This window comes from Pempheris klunzingeri, chromosome 9 (genome assembly GCF_042242105.1).
Source record: "Pempheris klunzingeri isolate RE-2024b chromosome 9, fPemKlu1.hap1, whole genome shotgun sequence".
Classification (NCBI taxonomy): Eukaryota; Metazoa; Chordata; class Actinopteri; order Acropomatiformes; family Pempheridae; genus Pempheris; species Pempheris klunzingeri.
In genome coordinates this window covers 13,576,709-13,602,410 of record NC_092020.1, presented here as the reverse complement: position 1 = coordinate 13,602,410, position 25,702 = coordinate 13,576,709, and the positions used below count along the sequence as shown (strand labels likewise).

General features: G+C 43.9%; 2 protein-coding genes across 8 annotated transcripts in view; both read right to left on the bottom strand.

The window, feature by feature from the left end:
• Nucleotides 1-1,096: 1,096 nt before the first annotated feature.
• Nucleotides 1,097-25,702, bottom strand: part of LOC139206758 (protocadherin gamma-C5-like) — a 110,369-nt gene continuing 85,763 nt past the window's right edge. For 3 of the 7 annotated variants that reach the window (XM_070836336.1, XM_070836334.1, XM_070836335.1), the window contains exons 2-4: nucleotides 9,092-9,150; nucleotides 5,475-5,572; nucleotides 1,097-3,814 (exon numbers count right to left, since the gene is read on the bottom strand). In XM_070836336.1, coding sequence (XP_070692437.1) covers nucleotides 3,531-3,814; nucleotides 5,475-5,572; nucleotides 9,092-9,150 — 441 coding nt within the window. In that variant the 3' untranslated portion in view covers nucleotides 1,097-3,530. Of the gene's footprint in view, nucleotides 3,815-5,474; nucleotides 5,573-9,091; nucleotides 9,151-15,031; nucleotides 17,705-18,825; nucleotides 21,301-25,702 lie in introns of those variants that run through there. The other 4 variants (XM_070836330.1, XM_070836331.1, XM_070836332.1 and 1 more) reach the window with 4 other exon arrangements.
• On the bottom strand, nucleotides 22,190-24,810 carry LOC139207568 (protocadherin gamma-C5-like). The gene is made up of 2 exons (XM_070837306.1): nucleotides 22,354-24,810; nucleotides 22,190-22,195 (listed from the first exon to the last, which is right to left on the bottom strand). The coding sequence occupies exons 1-2, from the start codon at nucleotides 24,808-24,810 to the stop codon at nucleotides 22,190-22,192; spliced, it is 2,463 nt and encodes an 820-aa protein (XP_070693407.1).

Sequence of the window (25,702 nt, the reverse complement as noted above, 5' to 3'; positions counted from 1 at the left end):
TTTAAATGAATCCGGTAGTCTCTCAAATGTCTCATAGCTTTTGGTCTTGTGTAATGTCCAGGAAGTAACCTCAACTTTGCAATAGCTGGTGTTACAATGAACATCATGCCTGACTCATGAACAACACTCACATCATCTTCATTCCTCCAGCTCTGCAGTCCCTCCTTCCATCCCCCAACATCTGCAGCAGTGAGCTAAAGCCTGCTCCTTTTGTTTTGCTCAGTGACGTCCCATGGGCTATTTATAGGGACGTATGTTATTGTGTAAGACCTCGTGAAAGGCACAAAGAGCCTGCGCAGGCTACCATGTTCCCTGTAGTGGCCCCAGGATCGCTGAGAGGAAAGCTAAAGAACATGTGGCTCAGCATGATGAAGCGTTCAGAAGGAATGAACATACAGACATGCTTTTACATGAACGGTTTCCTCAATGCCTTGATACCATCTTTCAGTTTTCTGTATTTAGACAATAGCAGACATCACACAATATACCATTTATACGATGTTCTATCAGTAAAATGAAAGAAAATGTAAAAATATCTAACGTAATAATAATAAAATATATATTTTATATTATATTATGTTATATCATTACAGCTACCACATTATACAGCTCACAGAAAGTTTTTTACTGCTCAGGGTGACGCTTTTAGTGAAATCGTTTTATGGTGCAGTGATATTGTACGTTTGTATGTGTGTCAATTAGACTCATATATATGTAGATTTGATGGGTATCGTTGTGAATAGTTTATCAACAGAAGTAACATGGCACTAAAGTGCCCTAATTCATTTCTCCCATCATGTTCATGATGAACTGCTGTGTATTTTGTCTTGTTTTTACACCCTTTTCTCTACCACATAGAACACCTGAGATGGACCAAATCTTCCTGGGATACATTATGAGTGCTGCAGTCTTGCTGGATGTGGGTTGCGCAGACAAAAAGCCCAGAAAAAGATTTTTAGTGCACAGCACATTGCTTCGCAGGTGAGTCTTATGAATTAATACGATTAGCAGTATAAGTAGTGCACAGAGTTAACTCACACAAACTGTGGCCAGCATGAAATGTAGACATTAGCATAAAATAAAGCACACACACAGGTAAATTCTTAAATGATTTCAGAATCTTTTTATTTGAAATGTCAGTGTTCAAGAGAAAATAAAACAGCAATATAAATATTAGCATAAAAATAAGAGAGTAACACAGGGGTATAGCATGGGGTCTAAGCATTTGATAAGAAAGATAATACAGCAGGATAGAGTAGTATTAATTCAGCAGCGGACAGACTTACACATATATAATATTTATAATCATTTGTTCATATGGACAGAAAGAGAATGAGAGGCATTCTTTCACAAATGCACAAGATAAAATCACCGCAAAAGAACATTAAGAGGTTACAGAAGGATAGAAACATTTCTATATTTTTTTGTTTAGTTTCTTTACAGGGTGATAAAAGATAGTAGAGAGAAAATGAACACAAAAATATGCTCAACACATATCACAAGTTAACTAGTCTACGTGTGTCACTTTGTTTACTTATCTAAAGTTATCTTTAATTCATTTATTTACACTGAAGAGTTAGTTGGCTTCCATGGTGCTTAGTTACTACATTGCAACACAAACTGTTGAAGAACATCTCAGATTTTTATTCATTATTGATTTTTTTTTAAACTGTGGTTTTCTTATTTTTTTTGAAAAACAAAATGCAACACATTCCAGTAGTAAGCCACGCCTTGTGGAGAGGGACTTTTATTTTGAAAATGTTGGACGTGGTCCCTACTATACAAACAACTGGCTCATACCATCGACAGGACTTGTGTTTATTTACAGTGGGGAAGAGCATCACAGGACCAGGGAGTGGAGGGGGGAGGTGAGTGGGAGAGAGGCTAAGGTTTCCCATTGATTTCAATGGAGGAGGGATATTTCAAAGGGCTCTCAAGTGGTATCTCCTCACCAACAGGGACGACTGTGCTCGGCTCTGTTGACCTCTACCTGGGTCAGTGCATTCGAGAAAGTTTAAGGGGTGGGAGGGTCAACAGTGGTTCCTCTGTACATTCAGTGGGTAGAGCTATGGTTGTTTCCCACCCCCCGGTTGATGTAATGGTGGCGCCTCAGTCTGTGCACCCTTCACCACACCCCTCCACTTCCCCTGACCCAGCCTGCAAGCTGCCTTTTCTCATGCAGTTGTATCTGGCCAGAGGCCTGACAGATAGATGGACGGCAAAGCAAAGACTTCATATCTTAAACAAACAATTCCTCTATGCTATCGAATCATTACCTCCCAAAGAAAAATAAACCATGTTACTGTGTCACATCAAGAAGTTTCTTCAACACTGAGGATAGTGAGGAGAAATACTGTAGTGGCTTGCAAAGTGTCCAGAAACTCCTAAGCACTTTTACCACACATCTACATGTTTCCCTAAAGACAGAAGTGATTACTACCCCAACATCATCTTCTCTTCAGAATACGAACAGTGCATTTCTCTTTGTTTGGCTCTCTATGTGGGGTAGTGAGTGAGTGAGGGGAGGACACAAGCTGGGTGTGACAAAAGGAGGGCAGAGGGTGCAGGGCAGCACGACATGTTTGTACCCATCTGGAGGTGTTATACAAGAAGCCAGTCCCTGCTGCTATACCACCTGCATGGACAGCATGGCTCCTGACTCCATGACACCACGCCATGCCACCCCATTCCCTGCCAGCCCTTCCTCTGGGTGCATGCTCAGGTCGTAAAAATATAAGGAGATTAAAATCGTTTTTTTTTTTTAGACTATGATTACAAAAGTAATTTTCATTTTGTGTCAAGTAAATGCTACATGTGCATTATATTGACCTGCGATTGAAGGGAGGATAACAAATTCAGGATGTCCTCCCTTTTTGCTTTTGCAATGCATAGTTTGCAACTCTAAACTAGTATATGTGGTTTGAACCTTAAAGAGCATGCAGAAGAATTTGTAATACCTGTCAAACAACAACCTTATATCCACAGGACTTATGCTTTAAGACCCTGCAAGGCTGACCTTATGTAGGACTCTAATGGATGGCAACTAGCATACTTTACAACAGCTGACTTTCCACCTCAGGGAAAGAGCACAATAAATCCAACATGAAAAACATTAACATTTTATCTCTGAATACATCACTGCGTATAGCCTTGTCATCCCAGCAAGGTTCCTTATACTGAATCTCTTTGTCCAACTTCATTTGATTTTGCCAGAATAAAAAAAACAACTATAACCCCCCATACCCAGCCAAAATTATCTACCGACAGATTACGTGAGCAATACTAGACCTTTAGCACAGCACAGATTACACCAGCAACAGCCTTCAGCACATTCAGATTCTTCAAGACACTCTTCAAAGAACCATCAACATCATCCATGTGGTCAAAAGTGATTTGCTGTCATTACTTAGACCAAGGCTAGCATGAGTGACAGCAGAGCAGTAAGATACCTAATGGGGGGGGAGTATGGGGGGTTGAATTTCTCATCAGATCATGCCGTGTTTATCATTCCACCACCTCTCTGTCCAGCTCTACTTCTTCTCCTTCTTGGTGGACTTCTTCTTGGAGGCGGGGGTCTGGGCGGCCTTGGGGGGCTCGGGCTGGGCCGAGGCCTGGGGCGGGGGCAGCGCCTGCTGGGTGGCCTGCTGAGCCGTGGCCTGCTGCTGCTGGGGGTTGGAGGTGAGGGTGGCTGTGCTGCCAGGGATGTAGACGTTCTGGCGATAGTCTGGCACATGCTGCAGGGTGAACTGGGGGCTGTAGCGGGTGCTCAAACCCATGGTGCCGGGCCCCAGGGTGGCCGTAGCCTCACTCACTTCTGGGGGGAAGAGAGACAGAGTGGGGGAATAAGGGGTGAGGAAAGAGAGGGGAGAGGGATGAAACTTGTTAGATAATAAGAATTTGAAAGTTTTAGTATGACAGTGTTATACTGAAACAGTGAAATGAAAATAGGTCATAAACGGAGATGAAAGCAATACTTTTAAAGCTTCTATGATAAGTTCCTTAGTTGGAGATAGATTCTGTGTTAACATTAGATTTAATTTAAACAGACACCAGTGCTGAGGCAAAACAAGAGGCTGCAGTAAACTGAACAAAAGAATTGAGGGCATGAGTGGAAAAAAATAAGAGGTGTCACAAAATGGTTGGTTGTTTTTTTTTTTTTAAGCAGAGATGATGAAATCATCTCCTAGCAAACTCCTCTGTGTTTCTGCTGTTCTATCACGTCCGTCCTGAGTGTGTGTGCCTGTGTGCACATGACGTAGCTGCTCAGCTCATAATTCTCCCACAGCCCCTGCATTGCAGAGCCAGAGACACAAATGCTCCCTCCCCCATCCTGTAGTTCCTCTCAGCCTATATAAACACACATATGCACACGAAAACTCATGCTCATGCTAACTGCACTGTCCTCTAAAACAGTACCTGCAAAAATGTTTTAATTACTCTTTCTGCTCTCACACAATGCCTTATTAATTGATTGCTCCCGTTTTGTACTCATCAACAAAGTGACGTTATGTAAAGAGGAGAGACGACCTTCAGTATTTATGACATGCTCTGTTTGTTCTTTCCTTCCTGATTGCACTAACTATTTATTCTGTCTAACTCTGAGCTGACGTGCAGCTTACTGCTATGCCTGAGATGGAGGCTTTTCTCTGTTTGTTCACTGCAATGGAAAAATTTCACACCATGTCCCATGCAGTGTCCAAGAGGGGGAAGTGTGTATAGAGGGAGGGAGATGTGATGTGCCAATGGTTAAAGTAACAGTGGAAACGATGATCTGAGTCTATTTGGCAATAAATCTTGTCAAGTTTGTCCCCCATTTCTGTGTATTTCGTGTTGAACTGTCACTATTCGATGTCGCTCAGCCCGCATTCAAGGCCAGTTTTTGTGTGTATTTTTCCAAGTTATTACAAAGACTTCCAGAGTAACAGCCCCAAGATGAATCCCTGTGTGTGTGTGTGTCCTCAGTGCCAGTTAAGCAGTCACTGCAGGAACAGAGAAAGAGGTCACTAGAAGGAGAATGTGATGTGGGAAATGGGAGTCTTTGGTTACGTATGAGCTGCAAGGTTGTAATTTATGCAACTGTTCGTACAGCTCTATAACCTTCTGCTTATTCTAAAACACTGTACAGTGTGATCAGTGTGTACAGTGGAAACATGCATCTCTGACATGTTATTGAATTCAACAAATCAATTGTACTGGTAATCTGAGCAAGTGCAGGTAGTGACGTCCACGGTCTGAATATCAGCTGAGGCTTCGCCTGGATTCTCACACAACCGGCCCATGGAAACATCAATGCAGCCAGAGAGAGATTTTTCAATGAGACAGTCTGGCTAGTTGCCCTCCAACCAAACAAGAACCTAAATAAACCACTCCTGCCCACGCACACTCGCTAAGCTTATGAGGAGAAGCACTTTGTTTGGAAAAGAGGAGATGAATTGATAGAAGGGAGGAAAAAGACGAGTTGGTATAGGACTCACCGTTAGCTGCAGCCATCAGGGCCTGGAGCTGCTCAGCCTCAGTTGGGGGCTGGGGCCAGGGGCCAGTTCCCATGGCGACCTCAGGTCCTCCAGTTGCCCTGTGGTGAAAACGAGGAAAGAACAACTGTAAATAACTGGAAGTTTGTCATCTCCAGTTTGTGTGTGTGTGTTTGTGTTTAGCTCACTGGTATGACAGTTGGTGGTTTGTGATGTAAAGGCAAAGCAGCTGACGGCAAAGTACACAGCCTGAGGAGAACTCAGCAAGGATAACAAGAAGGATGTATAGTTTACAAAACAGGGTGTGTCTCAAACAAACGTGCACTCTTAAACTCACTCTCGTTAAGGCGTGTGAAATGTGTCTGCACACAGACACACAATAGCAAGTGTGTTTGGGCATTCACACACATTTAACATTCACACACACTCTCCAGTACAACCACGAGCACTGCGCCGTCTAGTAAATCTGATTAAATATTTAATGATCCCACCTTTAAAAGGAAATAGCTGTCTGCATAGTCACACATGCAGCGCTCAGTGAGCACTGAACATTTCCATCTGGGCAAACTTCACCTTCAAAGGCTTGTTTATTTTATGTCTGCAATTTGCATGTGGGGGCAACAGAGGAGAAAGCAGACCTGCGATCTATTATGCTCACCTACTTATTTCCATTCCCACACTTGTGACACACCAACACAAGCTCTACAACTGACAACTAGGCCACAATACTTTAATTCTGGCTCTGCTCCTGTTTCCAAAGTGCTACTAAACCTCCAACTTTGGATTTTTAGATCGCGATTTTCAATGGCCATGAAACTGCAGTATGTTATCCTCATGCAACTCGTACACTATATCAGAATAAAACTAATGATGCCACTTCACTTCATTAAAAGAGGGGCGGAAGTCAGAAAAAATCCCATAAAACCACAATCAATGCTGCTACTACAGTTGTTCCTGAGCAAAAACAGAATATATAGTTTTAACTAAGCTCTCGACCTCCTGAATTGTGAGTCTGTGTGCGATACATTGGTTATTTGACTGTTCTGAGCAATTACAAACCACCTGAGGGCATTTAGTGGAGGATCATGTGCCCACAGGGACATGGGTAAAAGGTTCTAGTGGAGTGTAGAGCTCCAAAGAGGCCAGTAAATGACATGTCAGGGATTAAAAGGACACTGAGCTCCGGTGACAAACATAGGCTGAAGTAATAAATCAGGGAATCAGGACTGTATATGTATAATGTTAAATCCATGGGATATACAGAGGAAGACTTTTTACTATTCAAAACCAATTAAAACATGTCTTGGACAAATTGGTTCACTCCAAGGAATTAAGAGAAAGTAAAGGACACGGGGGGAAAAAGGAATTCTAACATAAGAACAGGGATTTGTTTAGGAGCAGGTTGCCAGATCTCACTGCCAAAACTCTGAAGTGGTTTTCAGTTTAGTGCCAGAGAGACTCTGAGGGAGAGAAACATGTACATCCTGTGCCAGGCAGCCAATGAGAAACAGGCTGGGTAAGAGCATGGTCAGTAAAGGCAGGACAGCCATTTCGTACCTCTTCACATCACTTAAGATAAAAGGAAACACTTCATTTGCGCTAAATTAGTGACTTTCTGTACTTATCACATCCTGTGGTTGTGTTAAGCACTTCCTGTGGTCAGGATTATCACTTCCTGTGGGCAAGATTGTGAACTGTGGCCCAGAGGGATGTCTTTGGTTTGCCAGACAGGGCTATCGTTCCTCCTCTGCAACCTTATGTGATGTGTTTTATCTCTGAGGATGGCTCTTCATTTTTTTCCTGACAAGCTTCTAGAGATTTACTCGTAATTTGATTCCAGCTCATTTAGCCAGTCACATGGTGTACATGCTGACATCTGTGTCATCTATCTGCATGTTGACCTCAAGTGTTGAATGTTGAGAGCTGTTTACTTCATTTAGGAACTTTTTAGCCTCTAGCAGTCATTTTAAAGAAATCAATCATGAGACAGCTGTCTGCATTGTCTCTTTTTTGAAGTCGTTCAATAGATAAATCACATGAAAAAGCCACATGTGGGGATGTTGAGCTACAACCATCATAGACATACATCAAAGGCAACACTGCATGGTAAGCCAGTCCTCCAGGAGGAGAGAAACAAGAGCTCCCAGACTATAATGACTAAATGTATAGCACACATACATTGGCATTACAAATCTACAAAACACTGCACGCAAACTGAAAAATGTCACAATCCTTTCTACGCCACAGCAGGCATTGTGGCCTATGCACATTGATCAACAAACCCCATCAAACTTTTAGGGAGACTAACAGAAGCTATGGGTTAGGTACATCTACACACAGCACAGCACTCAACTGCAGTGCACTACCTAAAAGATTTTAGCCACTCTCTGCTCTTATCAGCTGATTTGTGATCAGGTCCCTCTTCCACGAACAGTGACTTGACAAAACTGAACACTGAGCAGCTATTAAGGACAGAAAGTGACCATACAGTATCTACGTCTAAATTAGTACCTTGTCCCACTCTTCGGCGTCCATCGTATGTGTGTACCGTATGGCATGTGGGGACTAAAAACACAACAAGTTATACAGTCTGAAAAAAAAAAACCCACTGTGTATTTGATTGAAAGTTAGAGTTAGTGCAGGAAAAAGGAAAATGCTGAGATATGGGCTCAAGATCTTAGTGGAAAGTATGCTGAGCCTGTCGTATCCAGTTAAAATACCAGAGGTGGGGAGATAGCTTGCTTTTTCTCCACCCCTGACAGGAATTACGTCCAATGTATCCACAATCTCAGTGGTATTCCGCAACGATAGCGGTGTGTATATGTGTGCGTCTAACATTTTCCTGACTTGGCTCAACAGAGCTTTTTGCCCTCGCTGGTATGTTTCAGGGAGAAACCTTGACTCATAGAATGTGTTGTGCAATCATTGTTGTGAAAACTGTTACTGTGCACACGCTCCATTTCAGCCCACACAAAATGGGCAAATAGAAGTCATCAACCATCATCACACACGCTCACTAAAACACACGACTGAAATAGAGAAACACAATCGATCTATTGTCCTTTAACAGAGGAGTAACTAGATTCAAAAATTAAATTACAAGTCAGTAAGAACTCTTAGATGTCAGAAAATAAAGAGAGCAAGAAGGATAAATACACAGTCCCATCCCCCCACTAGCTCTGGTCACTGTCCCTCATCAGTAGTACTGAGTGATGGCGCACAGGCTCAGAGAGCGCAGAGAGGAGAGGAACAGGAGGGGAGGGGGAGGGGGAGGCGGAGTGGAAGCTGCGGCAGCCATTTTATAAAACAGGATTCAGGCAGAGATGCTCATTGAGTGAAAATCATGAACCTGAATTCGCTGAACAGAATCATGCACTAAAATGCAGCCAGAATTTACATCATCATCACTACATTGTAGTTTGAAGTCAGATTTTGATGTCATCAGTGCTTTACAATTAGCACCCTGCAGGCAGCGAGTTCTTATGGTTACAGCACTCACTACCATCCCCCTCTTTTGTTTTTCCTCATCCTTCATCACTCCGTCTGTATTTACGGTAAGCTCGCCTTGTGTGGCACATTAACGTGCTTTTTTGATTTTGTGTGTGTTTCAGTTTACTCACCCGCTGGGTCCGGGTCTTGGCCCCTGTGTGAAGCGCCAGTCATTGTTGGGGGGCTTTTGCTGTGAAGAGAAGAGAAGTAGAAACATAAATTATATGTTTCATTGCAACAGCAGCATGGCGTTTCTGAGGTGTAACGTTTGGTTCACAATCTATTGTTTTGTGGCTGACGCATCTGTGTGTGATGGTGTATGTCTGTATGTGAAAACCTTTTCACTTTTCAGTGAGGCTCAAACGCTTACAGATGGTAACAATATCTTTATCCTCAGGCATCCATGTTGTTCCAAAAGCAGCAGAGCATGACATGCTGCAGAGGAGCACACACGCACACATGCACACAAACAAACAAGCAAGCACACAAACTGGGGCTGTGCTTAGAAAACTGAACTCAAAGCTAAAAACAAAAGGCAGATAATATCAAAAAGAGGACTGCATGACCACATAACTGAGCAAGCAGCTATAAAACAGTGGTATAAGCCCTCAAAATGCACCAATACAGCCAGAAGATGATTCAGACATCCAAAGGATTTGCATTTGAAAGGAAGTTTCTCACTGGATGACCAAACAAATGAAAATTAGTCTAAAATACAGAATTTAACAGATCAGGCAAAACAAAACTATGACACTCCCCTATGCCTGCCACTTACGCTGACAATGCTCTTTAATGTACACTATCTTCTAGAAGTTGTTTTAACTGATGCAGAGGACAGAGAGAGTCCTTGGCGATAATGCTTTCTATTATTTTGATACCATAACGTCATTCAGTTATGCTATGATGGTGGCTCAACACTGATAAAAGCCTCTCTCATCTCTATGTGTCCCTGCTGCTCTCTATTAATGTCTTCAAGCCCATTGCGCTCTTGTCCATCTCTACCTCACTGACCATGCCTCCATGCCTTTTCCATCTCTCTAGCTCTTCCCCTCTCTCTCAGGCTCTCTTGTTGTGCAGTGATGCGGTGAATAGACCCTTGGCTTGGCTCCAGATTCTGCCGTCTAATCGACACAAGAGCTCCCTGGAGAGAGAGGCCAGCAGGATGATGTGCTGCATTATTAAAAGAGTTGTTCTACCCGAGGGAATGATGGAAAGACGCAGGAGAGAAAACAGAAAGAGAAAATCCCTAAAAACTGTGCTGTTGCTCTGTTAAGGACCTGTGAAGGACGCTACAAAGTATGAGAGGGGGTGTGAATGATAACAAAGTGAAGGAGTTGTATAGCAATTATTGTTTGTTCAATAATAACAACATTACTTAACAACCCAATAATGCATGTACTGTAGTGTTAAGTGAAAACACCTGGCAGTGGATCACATTTCAGTGTCGCCTACACACGTGCTTGTTTCACCTTGGCGGTCACTCAGCACAGTCAGCCCAGTCTTCAACACTCAGGAAAAAGAAAATGGAGCCAGATAAAGAGAAGACGAGTCTGCACTCTTATGTCATCATAACCAGCTGCAATGCCAGAACTCACAAAACCAACATAAAACCATAGTGGATGAGGATAAGAAGGGGGCGGCATATTTGAACTCTCAGCAGAGCTTGAACTCATTCAATTTGAACTCAGAGCAGAGCTTGGGCAATGTTTAAAGTCTAAAAATGGACTCAGAGATGTGTCTATGTGCGTGGGCATACAAGTCTGTCTGAGCTCTGGTAGGGAGAGAAAAAGATTGGTACTAAGAGGAGGCAAACATCCACAGAGAGGCCCAGCATTCCAGCTGTGTGACTCGTTCTTACCACATAAACACTCAAAGACACACGCATGTCATTTCCAAGGTCAGATCCCACTGCAGGCATGTGGAATAAAGGGTAACAGACTCTGTGCTGGAATAGTAGGCCTCACTGATAGATTAAGGCAAACACCTCATGTCCTGTTATTCTGCATCCTTCAATATGGACATCTTGGCTGCACATAGACATGGCATACATAGACATACACACAGCAAGACAAAGGAGATGGTGGTCGACTTCCACAGGAAACCCTCCAACACTGAACATGAACATCCAGGGACTTGACATCGAGAGAATGAGGACATACAACTACCTGGGTGTTCACCTAAATAACAAACTGGACTGGACGGACAACACGGACTCTCTTTAGAAGAAGGGTCAGTGTCGCCTATACCTGCTAAGGAGGCTAGGATCCTTTGGTGTGGGCAGGCCCTTCTACGAGATTGTGGTGGCATCTGCGGTCTTTTATGCAGTGGTGTGTTGGGGAGGGGGTTGTTCTGAGTGGGACAAGAACAGGCTCAACAGACTGATAAAAAAGAGCCAGCTCAGTCTGTGGCTGCCCCCTGGACTCCATAGAGGTGGTGGGGAAGAGGAGGATCTTGGCCAAACTGTAATCCATCATGGACAACACCTCACACCCTCTGCATCAGACTGTGGGGGCCTTAAGCAGCTACTTCAGTGAAAGACTCACACACCCTAGGTGTAAGAAGGAGCGCTTCCACAGGTCTTTCATTCTGACTGCAGTCAGACTGTACAATGCTGCATTATAGCCTGCTGCACCAACTACAATCACAATCACTACTAAATACACTTTATTATTACTCAACCAATCCATTGACAACTGTGCAATAATCCATAATCCATATAATGTTTCCATCCCATCCCACCCTGTTGTTGTTTCCTTATAATTATTGTATTACTTTAATTAATATTTCTTTTGTGTATATAAGGTTTTTCTGTATATATTATGTTTACTTAATTTTCTCTTTCTTTAACTGTGTGCTTTATGTCTGTCCTTTGAGCTGCATTAACAGCGATCAATAAAAAGTTTTATCTCATCTTACATCATAAGCAGACAGGTAATATTCGTAAGAACACTACCTCAGTCAAATTTAGGATCTTAATCCTTTCATTCAACTGAACCTCAAACTGTGAAGAGTTGCTGAGTTCTTAATTTAAGATGGTTTAGACAACAACAGTTGCCAGGGAAAACAAAGCTTAAGCCAGGTTTAATGGCACGCAGACAGGGATCAAAATCTAATTCACTTTAGCCCCAATTATCTGAGCATCCTTTGATGTGATTGTTTTTTCTTACATAGTCTCTGAAGTGAGTTAAGACGAGATTAATATATTCAAACTGGACAAGACTTTTTTCACAGTGCAGGTTCGTTTTAAAGGCAGGAGAGAGTAAAAGAAGGTCAAGAAGACTACTCAGGGAGACTAGGCCAGTGGAGGGAGATGAAGGGATTACTGTCCTGTGGGCCTGAAATCTCATCCAATAGAGATACTTTCATACCAGACTGGAAGCTTTAAACACGGTCACTCTGCTTCCCTTACATCTTTACTTTGAGCCAAAAAGCTTTGAAGGTTCCCCAGGTGAATTACAACATGGCTGAGTTTCTTAGCTACTGGAACACAATGTCTGTCAGTTGAAATGCTAAAATCTTAAGAGCTGAGATGGCTATTCATTATGTGAGACTGTGTGAGCACTGGGGTCAGACTTGCTCACACAGCATGCTAGCCTTCATCCAGCATGTTTGAAAGCATGTGAATGTCAACTAAAACAACTGATTTACCACTTAGTTACTTCTCTATCATGATACGCAAAGGTTTATCCATGTGTACACAAGAAAATCAATGTAATTTCACCCTTTATCTCTCTGACAGGCGGAAAGAAATACAGCACACGCAAACACTTCCGTCATAAACTCCATCTGGTGCTCTTTGCGGAAGATTCAGTTTCCTATCACACACACAAATTGTGTTGGTGCTAAAAGATCTGTGGCTGGACTGCACCTGGCGCTCTATGTGAAAAGAGGAAATCATGTCTGTTCAGTTGCTCTGATAACCTTCAGTGTGCACACAAATGCACACCACATCATATAACCTTCAGCATACAGGCAGACAAACACTCCCTCATCCCCACCATGTTCTTTAAAGCTAAGCAGTCATTACGTCAGTAGAAATCTAAAAATATATAGAACAAAAGGATGGGTAACCACTGAAATGCTGGATCTATTACACTGTTAAATCATCATAAAGGAAAGGAAAGGCTAAACATGGAGACAAAGCATAATGTGTGGTGCTTGATTTTAATTTCTCTCTCTCTTAAACAAACATCATGACTCAACCGACCAAGCGCTTGAGGACTGTTTTCCTGAACCGCATGAGCCAGTTTGTCGCATGTGCAGCTTCATCATCCATAAAAAAAAAGTATATTTACAAAACACACCAGCTTAACTCAGTGCACGTGCCAATCCTTATAAACTCTCACAGACTCAAAGAGAGAAAAGCTAACACATGACCATGGGAATATTCATATCCTGCATTAAATCTGTTTTTACTAGAATTGGGAAGATAATTGGGGGCAAAGATCGAAGAGACAAATTAAAACAGGTAACTTAGTAAGTGAGTCAAACTCAGGATTATATGGCATGTTTGTTCACTGAACTGTAAGCTCCCTTCATCATAAGAACATTTCTCTTTTAACACAAAAATGTACATGTTGAATGTCTCATGGAAAAAAAACACTTTCCCAAACTTTCTATCTTTCTGTCCAAATAGAGTCTGCCTAAACGGCACACTGCCACTGAATAGAGGATACAAAGAAGGGCAGTAGGAAGTGACATACTATTGGGCACTAAGGCCCCAGGGTCCTGCTAAAGTTTCACAATACTGGAGGGCTCCTCATGCCTGAGGCTTTGTACACAAAATTTCACACGCAAGCATATAAACACCCACAGTGGTGGCTGCTACTCTAAAGCCAATATAGCCTGACAGTCTGTCGCTGTGGTGCACGTGCGTAAAGCTGCCCTTCCTTTTCATTTTTCTATCCCTCTATCTGTTTTCATCTGTTGTCCTCAGTGCACACGTGTCACTAGAGCAGGGAGACAGATGGTACCCTGCTGACCTCATGGACAACCTAATTCAGCACAAAGACAGTGTGTATGTGGTACAGACTCAGGAGAAACAGGAGAATTTTAAGGATATTAAACAGACTCTGTGGCAAATATCTTGTGTGGAGGAGAAATAGGAGCCATTTCTATCCCTGACACTGCTTTCTTTTGCTTCTGAATACTGAATCAGCTGTCTGCGCATTAGACATGACGTTATTATCTAGTTAGTGTTCCTTTACACCTCATTGTGAACACGTGGAAAAAGTGTCATTTCTAACCAAATATCTAAGACTGGAAATTAGACATTTCTGTACAGAGCTCACACAGCCTGAAAACCTTCACTCATGTGATGTTGAGTCCTGGAACCAATCATCAAAAGTTCAGAGGACAACAGGAAGTCAGGGGTCAGGACACTGACCTCGTGAATTCCTGTTTTTCAGCTACTGCTTTATTCTTTGACTCTTCCCCCCACCCCTCTTACTATTTTCTTTCCTTGGCCCTTTTCCTCTACTGCAGCCCCATCTATCCCTCTGTCATCCTGTCTCCCAGTCATTCCACTGAGCCAACACTGCAGAACCTATTTTCATCTGCTTGTCTCCTCCTCTCCATCTGAGCACTTGTCTTTATATCTTGCATCTTTCTTATCCATAAAGAACAGTTCCAGTCTGTTACTCAAAGTCAGAGATAGTAACCACATTTCCTTGCCTTGGGTCAGATTAAATATTAAGATGCTCTTCACTCTGCCTAAACCTGTTTAGTAGGACAACAAACCTCCAAGAGCTTTTTCACCATGCAGACAGAGAGATCTTCCAGCTAAAACAATTGTGGCTTCAGATAATATACTGCAGAGCTACGTGGTAGGTTAGCACTCTACTGCAAGGAGTCAAAGCATCAAAACTATGGTTTTAACCCAATCGTGTAGATATACTAAGATATACTATTAAAAAGTCAAAACTGCATGTGAAAACCATTTCTTGAGATACTTAATGTATTTCTCAATGGAAATGTCCCTGTCTATAGATACTGAAACACCTGTATTGGTCTTATTTCTACCCTGGCATGTCCCATCAGTGGCATGCTTGCTCTCCCATCTAATCCCTCACCTCACTGGCAGAGTTCATAAGGTGCTTCCTGCTGAGTGTCATGTTGAGTGTGTTGTTGTGACTCAGCATGGGTGTCTTCATAAATACAAAGTCACTCCGGCTGGATATGGTGGAGTAGCAGGGCCTGTAGGTGCGTGTATGTGCCTCCTGGGGGCCTCCCACAACCTCCATATAGCGTATAGGTCCATCTGTGTTGAGCTGCAGGTGCAGGTCCTTGCTGGGCCTCTGATGGTAGCGGCTGGGCCTGTGGCGGCCATAGCAGCAGCAGTCAGAGTCTCCCAGCCCTGGGCCACGGTGCCTTAGGCAGCGTATCATGAGGACAGCAAAGGTGATGAAGGACACAGCTGATACACAGGCTAGAGAGATGATGAGGTACAGGGTGATGTCTGACATCCCTGTGCGTTGGTAGAAGGGTGTGTGGTGAGGGCTTGCTGGAGCATCATTGGCTGTTCTCTCCTCATCCACAGTTACTGTAATGTTCACAAAACTGGACTTTGGAGGGTCACCATTGTCCTGAATGATGATAACGATGTCATAAGTCGAGCCTGCTTCCTCTTCAGCCCACTTGCGGGCTGTTCGGAGCTCACCTGTGTGTGCCCCAATACGGAACATGCCAGCATTTGGTCCAGGGGCGATGGAGTAAAACAACCACGCATTGTGCCCACTGTCTGCATCCACCCCTACAAGTTTATTTATGAAGTGCCCGGGGCCGCTAGATGGCGGCACAGTGAGCTGTAACCTTTTGTCTTTTGGGTAGGAGGGGTGTACAACCGCTGGTGCATTGTCATTCACATCCACCACAAACACATGCACAGTGACGTTTGCTGACCGCGGGGGCAGCCCAGCATCCCGGGCCTGCACCTCAATACGAAAAGCCTTAAGCTGTTCATGATCCAGAGAGCGCATGCTGAAGATGTGGCCACTCTCTGGGTTAATGTAGACATAAGAAGAGATGGTTGAACCCTGGACCATGCTGGGAAGAATGGAGTAGGAGATGCGAGCATTATCACCAAGATCTGGATCAGTGGCCGAAACAGCCGCGATGGGGGCACTGGGAGCATTGTTCTCCGGGATGTCCACAGAGTAAGAGGGCTGAGAGAAGGTGGGGGCATTGTCATTCACATCAGAGAGCTTCACCACAAAGGTAGTCTGTGATGAAAGGGGAGGGGAACCAGCATCAGTGGCCTTGATGACCACAGTGTACTCTGGGACAGTCTCACGGTCCAGGTTTCCAGCAGTGGTGAGGCTGTAATGCATGCCAAAAGCTGAATTAAGTTTGAATGGCAAACCTGGTTGGATGGTTAAAGTAACCTCACCATTCACACCTGAGTCCAGGTCCCGTGCACTTATGAGTGCAATCACAGTCTCTGGTGCCGAGTCCTCTCTGATAGGGCTAGTCAGTGATGTCAGTGTCACCTCTGGTGCGTTGTCATTCACATCAATGATGTCCACTATGACGTTACAGGAGCCCTCCATAGCAGGAGAGCCACCATCTCTGGCCTGCACTGTGATGTGGTATGCAGCGGCTTTCTCATAATCCACATCCCCCTTCACACGGATCTCCCCACTTTTAGAATCCACACTGAAAAGGTTGAGAATTCGTTCTGGTGTGTACTTACTGAAAAGGAAAGATATTTCTCCGTTGTTACCCGAGTCCGCGTCAGTCGCGTTCAGTTTCATTACTAAAGTGCCTCGTGCAACATTTTCTAATAGCCTAACTTTCTTAACCGGCTCGTCAAAGACGGGCGCATTGTCATTTACATCCAGAATTTTAATGAGCAGAAGTGTTGAGCCAGATTTCTCCGGCTGACCCCCATCGACGGCAGTGAGCAACAGGCGAAATGAGGCCTGCGTCTCCCTGTCCAAAGATTTGTCCACCATTAGCTCTGGAAACTTGCTGCCGTCACTTTTACTTTCCACATTCAAAGTAAAGAAGTCATTTGCTGCGAGGTGGTACGTGCGCAAAGAGTTGGTGCCCACGTCTGGATCGTGTGCGCTCTCCAAACGGAACCTTGTGCCCGGCGCGGCCGCCTCTGATATCTCCAGAGAAATGTTGCTGGTAGAAAACTGCGGAGCATTGTCATTGACATCCAGAACGTCCACCACGACGCGATGAATTTCTAAAGGGTTCTCCAGAAGTATTTGAAGGTGTAACGAACATACTGAGCTTAATTCGCACATTTGCTCCCTGTCAATTTTCTGTTTAATAACCAAATCGCCGGTCGTCTGCTTTACCTCAAAATACTGCGTTGTGGATTCCGAGACCACCCGCAACCTCCTCTCAACAATCCTCTGAGCCGTGAGACTCAAATCTTTAGCAATATTCCCCACGACAGAGCCCGGGCTTAGTTCCTCCGACACGGAATAGCTGAGCTGAGCGGACGCAGAGGAGAGGCAGGCCAGATAGAAGCAGAGCCTCCACAGCCTCCTCCTCTGTCTGGAGTCCATTGTGCTGCTCTCCGAGGATCGGAGAATGGGAAAGTTTTTATCTTCTTCTTTCACCGTAACGCGTCCATAGTAATGTTAAAATGAGGCTGCCAGGCTTGAGGCGAAACATTTCCGTTTTAAAAATAAAGCGACGGGAAGTTTTGATGTGATCATGACGGCCGTCTTTTAGGAGAAAACGAGGAGGAAAATCAAAGTGTTTTCTGCCTCCAGAGAAACTCTGCTCCGTCTCCTCCGCCTCACTCCACTCATGGGCGGGGAGAGGCCACAGAGGCCTTCCCTCTCTGTGGCACAGCTCAGACCAGCCCTCCAATGAGCTCACACACACTGAAAAGTTTTCAGACTCCATTTCCACTGACAGGCAACTAACCACTTAAATCTAATCTGAAAAGTTAGAGAGGACAAATGAAAGCGGAATGACAGAAGAAGGAATGTGTTGCGAATGTGGAAATGCAATTTTTCATTAGGTCAAATGTATGGAGAATAGATGTCATCTTATTGTTAATGTGTTTGGGAATTCAGTCACGTGCTCTCATTGAGAACTCCTCATAGTGAAAACACAACAGTGCATCAAGTAGTGGTTATTTATAGCAATGCTCTTTGTATCCGCGGGGGGGCATGGTTTCCAAACTGGTCTCCCCCCTACCCCATGTTTGTTTATAAGGAAAGTTTAAGTTGGGTTTTATTATAAAGATAAGACGTTCTGCAACATATTTAAAGTATATAAAAACTATAGAAATGCCACACAGCAAACAATGTCCATGCAGCCTAAATGAAAAAGCACAATTTATTTGTTTTGGAAAAAACAGGAACAATAAATTATCGTTGTTTCAAACGATCTATTTTTTGTCCAGATAAAGCAGTAATAGTGGTGCAACCCTGATTATCTATTATCTTTATATTGAAGATTAATTCTCTTTTAGCATAAAGCAATGTATCACAAATTTGATGATGAAACCATATTAAAGTATTTAGGCATTACAAAATTATTACTACAAAAGGATATTATATACGACATTTCCCCCATGTCAATCCATGACTGAATTTGCTTCAGTGATTAAAACATATCACAGAAATAGAAATGTGCTGTGTCCCATAGTTTACAAACAGGAATTACAACCTTACAGTACATACTCTGGACTAGCCATAAAAACCTCGGTTCATTCGTTTGTGCCGTTTGATTTTCATTACAGAGAAACACAACACATTTCATGTTCACAAATAGTCAAGCACAGAACGGGGGAACTCGTATTTTCCTACGGAATAGTTGAACAAATAAGTAAAAAGAATCAGAAGATTTCTGCTCGCCCCACAATTATAGATACGATATTTTGTTCTTATCAGCTCACCTGCTGGCTCTCAAAGGTCCAGGTGCTGTCGGGTAAAGACGCATCCAGAACACTGATCACCTCCTTAAAGTCGGTGGTGCTGCTGGGTTTAATCAACGTGAAATCACTGTACTCTGACATCGGAGACATGCAGGACCTGAAGGACTGACTCTGAGACAACATGTCTCCTCCCAGGACCTCCACGTACTTTATGGGTCCGTCAGTGTTGAGCTGAATCTGCAGGTTTCTGTTGGGGTTCTTGTAATCATCACAGTCGCTCCTTCTCGTGCAGCAACTACCGCTGCTGCTGCTGCTCCTGATGCATTTGACCGTTAAGATGAGAAAAGTCACCAGAGACAGCACGGACACCGAGGCCAGAGACAGAATCAAATAAAGGGTGATTCTGCCATTTTTCTTGCCGGGCTCGGCCACTTTCTGTCGGAGGTCTAAGATGGGCTCGTGGAGGCCGTCCTCCAGCAGGATGGACACCATGGCGGTGGCGGACTGGGCCGGTTCCCCGTCGTCCTTGATCTCTATAAGCAGCCTCTGAGAGGAGTCGTCCTGCTCGGACGCAGCGCGTTTAGTCCTCACCTCCCCTGTGTACAGGTTGACAGTGAACAGAGAGGCGTCTGTGGCCTCCGCCAGTCTGTAGGAGATCCAGGCGTTATGGCCCGAGTCAGCGTCCACGGCCGTCACCTTAGTAACCAGGTGACCCGCTTTAGCGGAGCGGGGCATCCTCTGGTGAGAGAGGGAGCCCAGGGCAGCGGAGGAGGGGTAAATAACAGAAGGGGCATTGTCGTTCTGGTCCAGGATAAAAACATGGACGGTGGCGTTGCTGCTGAGAGACGGAGAGCCCTGGTCCTTTGCCTGAACCTGAATCTGAAACACCTTCAGTTTCTCATAGTCAAACGAGTGCATGCTGTAGATGCTGCCGTTATCTGAGTTAATGTAAACATAAGAGGACACGGAAACGTCCTGAACTTTAGAGTCCAGGATGGAGTAGGAGATCTTGGCGTTTTCACCAAAATCCAGATCAGATGCTGATACTGAGTACAGTATAGAGCCTGGTACCCCATTCTCTTTTAAATACACATTATAGGAGGGCTGAGTAAATACAGGAGGGTTGTCATTCACATCAGTGATGCTGACTGGTATAGTTTTCTTACTGGACAGAGGAGGAGAGCCTGAATCAGTGGCTGTTATCTCAATATTATACTGTGAGAATCTCTCTCTGTCTAAAGCACCACTGGTAACCAGGGCATAATTATTAGAAAAAGATGGTTTCAGATTAAAGGGAGAACCTTTGGTCAGTTGTAACGTTACTTTACCGTTGTCACCGGAGTCAAGGTCTCGTGCACTGATCAAAGCAACTACGGTGCCACTCGGTGCGTCTTCGCGCACTGGCTTTGGCTGGGAAGTGAAAACTATTTCTGGAGCGTTATCATTGAAATCAGTGATGTCAATCTGCACGCGACAGTGGCCCTCCATTTCAGGACTGCCTTTATCTTTTGCAGTCACATCAATCTCATATGACTTGGTAGTTTCATAGTCCAACTCTCCTTTTAGTGTGATTTCCCCTGTTAAAGTGTTAATATCGAAGACTGTCAATACAGAATCTGGTGTACGAGTGCCAAATGAGAATTCAATTTCACCATTTAAACCTTCATCTGCATCTGTTGCTTTGGGCTTTATAATAACAGCCCCCTTTGTACTTTTTTCACCCAGCGTTACTTTGTAAACGTTTTTTTCAAACACAGGAAAATTATCATTATTATCAAGCACATTTATGGTGATTTGTGAGGTCCCAGATCTGACTGGATTCCCCCCATCTAATGCTGTTAGTAATATTTTGTGAACAGCTTTCTTCTCTCGATCCAGAGGCTTTTCTAAAACAAGTTCGGGAACGGTCTTACCACCCTCAATTTCTTTTATTTTAAGGGAACAACAATCATTTTTACTAAGAGTATAAGATTTCAACGAATTGCTTCCAACGTCGGGGTCCATTGCACTCTCCAAAGGGAAGCGGGTGCCCACTGCTGCAGATTCTGCTAATTTTAGGGACAATTCATTTGAAAGAAAACTTGGAGAATTGTCATTAATATCTCGTATTTCAACTTCAATTCTGTGTAACTGTAGTGGGTCCTCAACAACTACTTGCAGAGGTAGCACACAGCTGGCGCTTTGTCCGCATAAAGCCTCTCTGTCTATTCTGTCATTCACCACCAGCTCGCCCTTCCCCGCATCCACACTGAAATACTGCTCACCAGCCTCAGAGGCGACCCGCAGCTTACGGTCAAAAATGTCTGATAGTCCCAAACCCAGATCTTTGGCTAGATTTCCTACCACAGAGCCCTGTTTTAGTTCCTCCGGGATGCTGTAACGAGTCTGTCCGTCTATTGTACTCCACAAGAGAAAGAAATGATGCCACCAAAGCGCAAGCCATCTCCAGTCTCGGTATCCCATTCTCTTTGTCATCCCCGATTCGCTAAAATACATAATTTCCACTCCACAAGAACAGAGAGCATGAAGTCAAAATCCATATTCCGAGGGCATGGTATATTCCGTTATAAAGAAAGCTGTTCATGGTCAAGAATAAAATTTAAATATAACCTTATACCTCGAGTATCTAAACCTTAAACCTATCCTCCTCCCACTCCGAGCATTGTGGTTTTGGTGCTGAAGCTGCATGGGGGAGGGAGTAGATCTCTTTGTACAGTTCGGAATGCTATTGGTTCACAGCATCCACCTCTCACATCCAATGAGCGGAAAACAGCAGCATCGTTAAAGACACACTAACCTGTCTGCACTGTCCTCAAAGAGCAAGTGAAATACAGTCTGGTGATGCCGATTACAATTTCCACGACATATTGAATGTAAAATAAACAAATGCATTGTGATCGAAGTTTATATATCGAATATATACGTGTACTACTGTTAATGTTCAATTTGCCTGAGATTAATTCTATCTTGGTTTTGATTTCTAATGCATCCAGGTTTATGTAGGTGAATAAGTACTAGAAGTGCACCGAGTGAAAACAGTGTTAATCCACCCCTTGAGCACAGACCATCGACAACATCATATGATCGTGACCTCAGTAGGCCTCACGGGTCAGAGTCGCTATCCTTATCTGTGGTGCTGAAACGCAAGGCTGGATAAGCTATTCAACACCCAACACACCGTTCAAGCAAAATAACAAAGACCCGCTGTGCCACACAATTAGTTGAAGTAGAAAAATTTGAAGTTTTAACTCACATTTCATTTCAAATATATCAACTGACATGGCAGCAGTTATCCTAGATTTAGGAGGATCTGTTGAACTACGTCGGTGTTATGGTTAATCACTGGTAGGTTCGGTGATAGTTTTACTAAACTTTATATGTCATTTCATTTCTACACAAAACACAACACACGGCATGTTCACAAATAGGCAAGCAAAGAACGGGGGAAATTGTGTACTCCTACGGAATAGTAAAAAAAGAAGTAAAAAATCAGGAGATTTCTTTTCGCCCCACAATTACAGATACGATATCTTGTTCTTATCAGCTCACCTGCTGGCTCTCAAAGGTCCAGGTGCTGTCGGGTAAAGACGCATCCAGAACACTGATCACCTCCTTAAAGTCGGTGGTGCTGCTGGGTTTAATCAACGTGAAATCACTGTACTCTGACATCGGAGACATGCAGGACCTGAAGGACTGACTCTGAGACAACATGTCTCCTCCCAGGACCTCCACGTACTTTATGGGTCCGTCAGTGTTGAGCTGAATCTGCAGGTTTCTGTTGGGGTTCTTGTAATCATCACAGTCGCTCCGTCTCGTGCAGCAACTACCGCTGCTGCTGCTGCTGCTCCTGATGCATTTGACCGTTAAGATGAGAAAAGTCACCAGAGACAGCACGGACACCGAGGCCAGAGACAGAATCAAATAAAGGGTGATTCTGCCATTTTTCTTGCCGGGCTCGGCCACTTTCTGTCGGAGGTCTAAGATGGGCTCGTGGAGGCCGTCCTCCAGCAGGATGGACACCGTGGCGGTGGCGGACTGGGCCGGTTCCCCGTCGTCCTTGATCTCTATAAGCAGCCTCTGAGAGGAGTCGTCCTGCTCGGACGCAGCGCGTTTAGTCCTCACCTCCCCTGTGTACAGGTTGACAGTGAACAGAGAGGCGTCTGTGGCCTCCGCCAGTCTGTAGGAGATCCAGGCGTTATGGCCCGAGTCAGCGTCCACGGCCGTCACCTTAGTAACCAGGTGACCCGCTTTAGCGGAGCGGGGCATCCTCTGGTGAGAGAGGGAGCCCAGGGCAGCGGAGGAGGGGTAAATAACAGAAGGGGCATTGTCGTTCTGGTCCAGGATAAAAACATGGACGGTGGTGTTGCTGCTGAGAGACGGAGAGCCCTGGTCCTTTGCCTGAACCTGAATCTGAAACACCTTCAGTTTCTCATAGTCAAACGAGTGCATGCTGTAGATGCTGCCGTTATCTGAGTTAATGTAAACATAAGAGGACACGGAAACGTCCTGAACTTTAGAGTCCAGGATGGAGTAGGAGATCTTGGCGTTTTCACCAAAATCCAGATCAGATGCTGATACTGAGTACAGTATAGAGCCTGGTACCCCATTCTCTTTTAAATACACATTATAGGAGGGCTGAGCAAATACAGGAGGGTTGTCATTCACATCAGTGATGCTGACTGGTATAGTTTTCTTACTGGACAGAGGAGGAGAGCCTGAATCAGTGGCTGTTATCTCAATATTATACTGTGAGAATCTCTCTCTGTCCAGACCGCTCTTTGTCACCAGGGCATAGTTATTAGAAAATGACGGCTTGAGAGTTAAAGGAGAATCTTTAGGAAGTTGTAATGTCACTTTGCCATTATCACCGGAGTCAAAGTCTCGTGCAGTGAGCAAAGCCACAACTGTACCACTGGGTGCGTCCTCAGGCACATGGCTCGGTTTTGAAGTTAGAACAATTTCTGGAGCATTATCATTCACGTCTATTACCTCCACTTGCACACGACAATGACCTTCCATTTCAGGAATGCCTTTATCTTTTGCGGTAATATCAATTTCATGTACTGCAATGTTTTCATAATCTAATTGTCCTTTGAGGAAAATTTCTCCTGTTGCGGAATTTATCTGAAAAATAGACAACAAGGTCTCGGGTGTATGCTCAGCAAATGAGTATTCAATCTCTCCATTAAGACCCTCGTCTGCGTCTGTTGCTTCTACTTTTGCGATCATTAAGCCACTTTGACTATTTTCAGGCAAAGATATTTTATATAACGCCTTTTTGAAAACAGGGACATTGTCGTTATTGTCTAAAACAGTAACTATAATCTTTGACGTACCAGTTTTGACAGGACTGCCTCCATCTAACGCTGTCAACAGTAGTTGATGGACGTTTTGCTTCTCCCTGTCAAGTGGTTTCTCTAACACAAGTTCTGGCACTTTTCTCCCATTAGCCAACTCTTTAATTTTCAAGATAAAGCACTCATCTTTGCTAAGACTATAAGACTTTAGTGAGTTACTACCCACGTCTAGGTCCTGTGCGGTCTCCAAAGGGTAACGTGCACCCACCGCTGTCAGCTCCGCAATCTTCAGATTTCTCTCTTTGCTGAGAAAATTAGGGGAATTGTCATTGACATCTCTTATCTCTACCTCTATTCGATAAAGATGTAGCGGGTTCTCTATTATTACTTGCAGAGGTAGCACACAGCTGGCGCTTTGTCCGCATAAAGCCTCTCTGTCTATTCTGTCATTCACCACCAGCTCGCCCTTCCCCGCATCCACACTGAAATACTGCTCACCAGCCTCAGAGGCGACCCGCAGTTTACGGTCAAACATCTCTGATAGTCCCAAACCCAGATCTTTGGCTAGATTTCCTACCACAGAGCCCTGTTTTAGTTCCTCCGGGATGCTGTAACGAGTCTGTCCGTCTATTGTACTCCACAAGAGAAAGAAATGATGCCACCAAAGCGCAAGCCATCTCCAGTCTCGGTATCCTATTGTCTTTGTCATCCTCGATCCGTTATAATATGTTATTTCCCATTGAGGTATTTTTCACTTAACGAACTCAACATTAACTCCACGGCCAGGACCCATATTCCGTTAGAAACAAATCCTTAAATAATTGGTAAGAGCAAAAGCAGAAATTCCAGACACATTCGGACGAGCGCATCTCCTCTCAGCTCTGAGCACTGTGAGGCTTACCGTGGTGAGACTGAATGGGGGATGGAGTAGATCTCTTTGTACAGTTCTGTATGCTATTGGTTGACAGGATCCATCTTTATTATCCAATCGGAGAGAGGGAACAGAGCTGGTGAGGCTTCTACACCCCCTCCGCTGCACTACGAGTTAACAAACACGACACAAGGACAACCAGGTTTGTTTGATAATTCTCTTTCTATTAACCTGGATCAAAATGACACACATGAAAAAAGCGATTGAGAGAGAGAGAGAGAGAGAGAGAGAGAGAGAGAGAGAGTGAGTGAGAGAGAGAGAGAAAGAACTTGTATTCAAAAACCGAAAATCCACTGGATATCTTATTTTCATGAACTGGTACTGCCATAACGAATCCTGACTATGCATATTATGGAATCAACACTGATACTGTAAATAAATAATTACTGATTATGTCGGTAATATATGTTTTGAAATATTCCGTTCACTTATGTCTTGATAGACTGTAAAATATAAAAGCAACTACTAATTAAAAATGTAATGTGTGCACGTTGCTGTCAGGTAAAATGTGATCCTTCTTCAAAAGATCAATTGAAATGTTAAATGGCATCAGACACGGATATGAAAAAACAATACATTTTCATAGCATATCAAATTTTACTCTCCGAATTTGAGGCACCAGAGGCTTTAAACACTTATTGCTTTGCATGTTTAAATGGGGATACTGAGT

What these genes read in the sequence shown, in the direction of transcription:
- LOC139207568 (XM_070837306.1), bottom strand. Translation starts at nt 24,810, where the DNA reads ATGACAAAGACAATAGGATACCGAGACTGGAGATGGCTTGCGCTTTGG.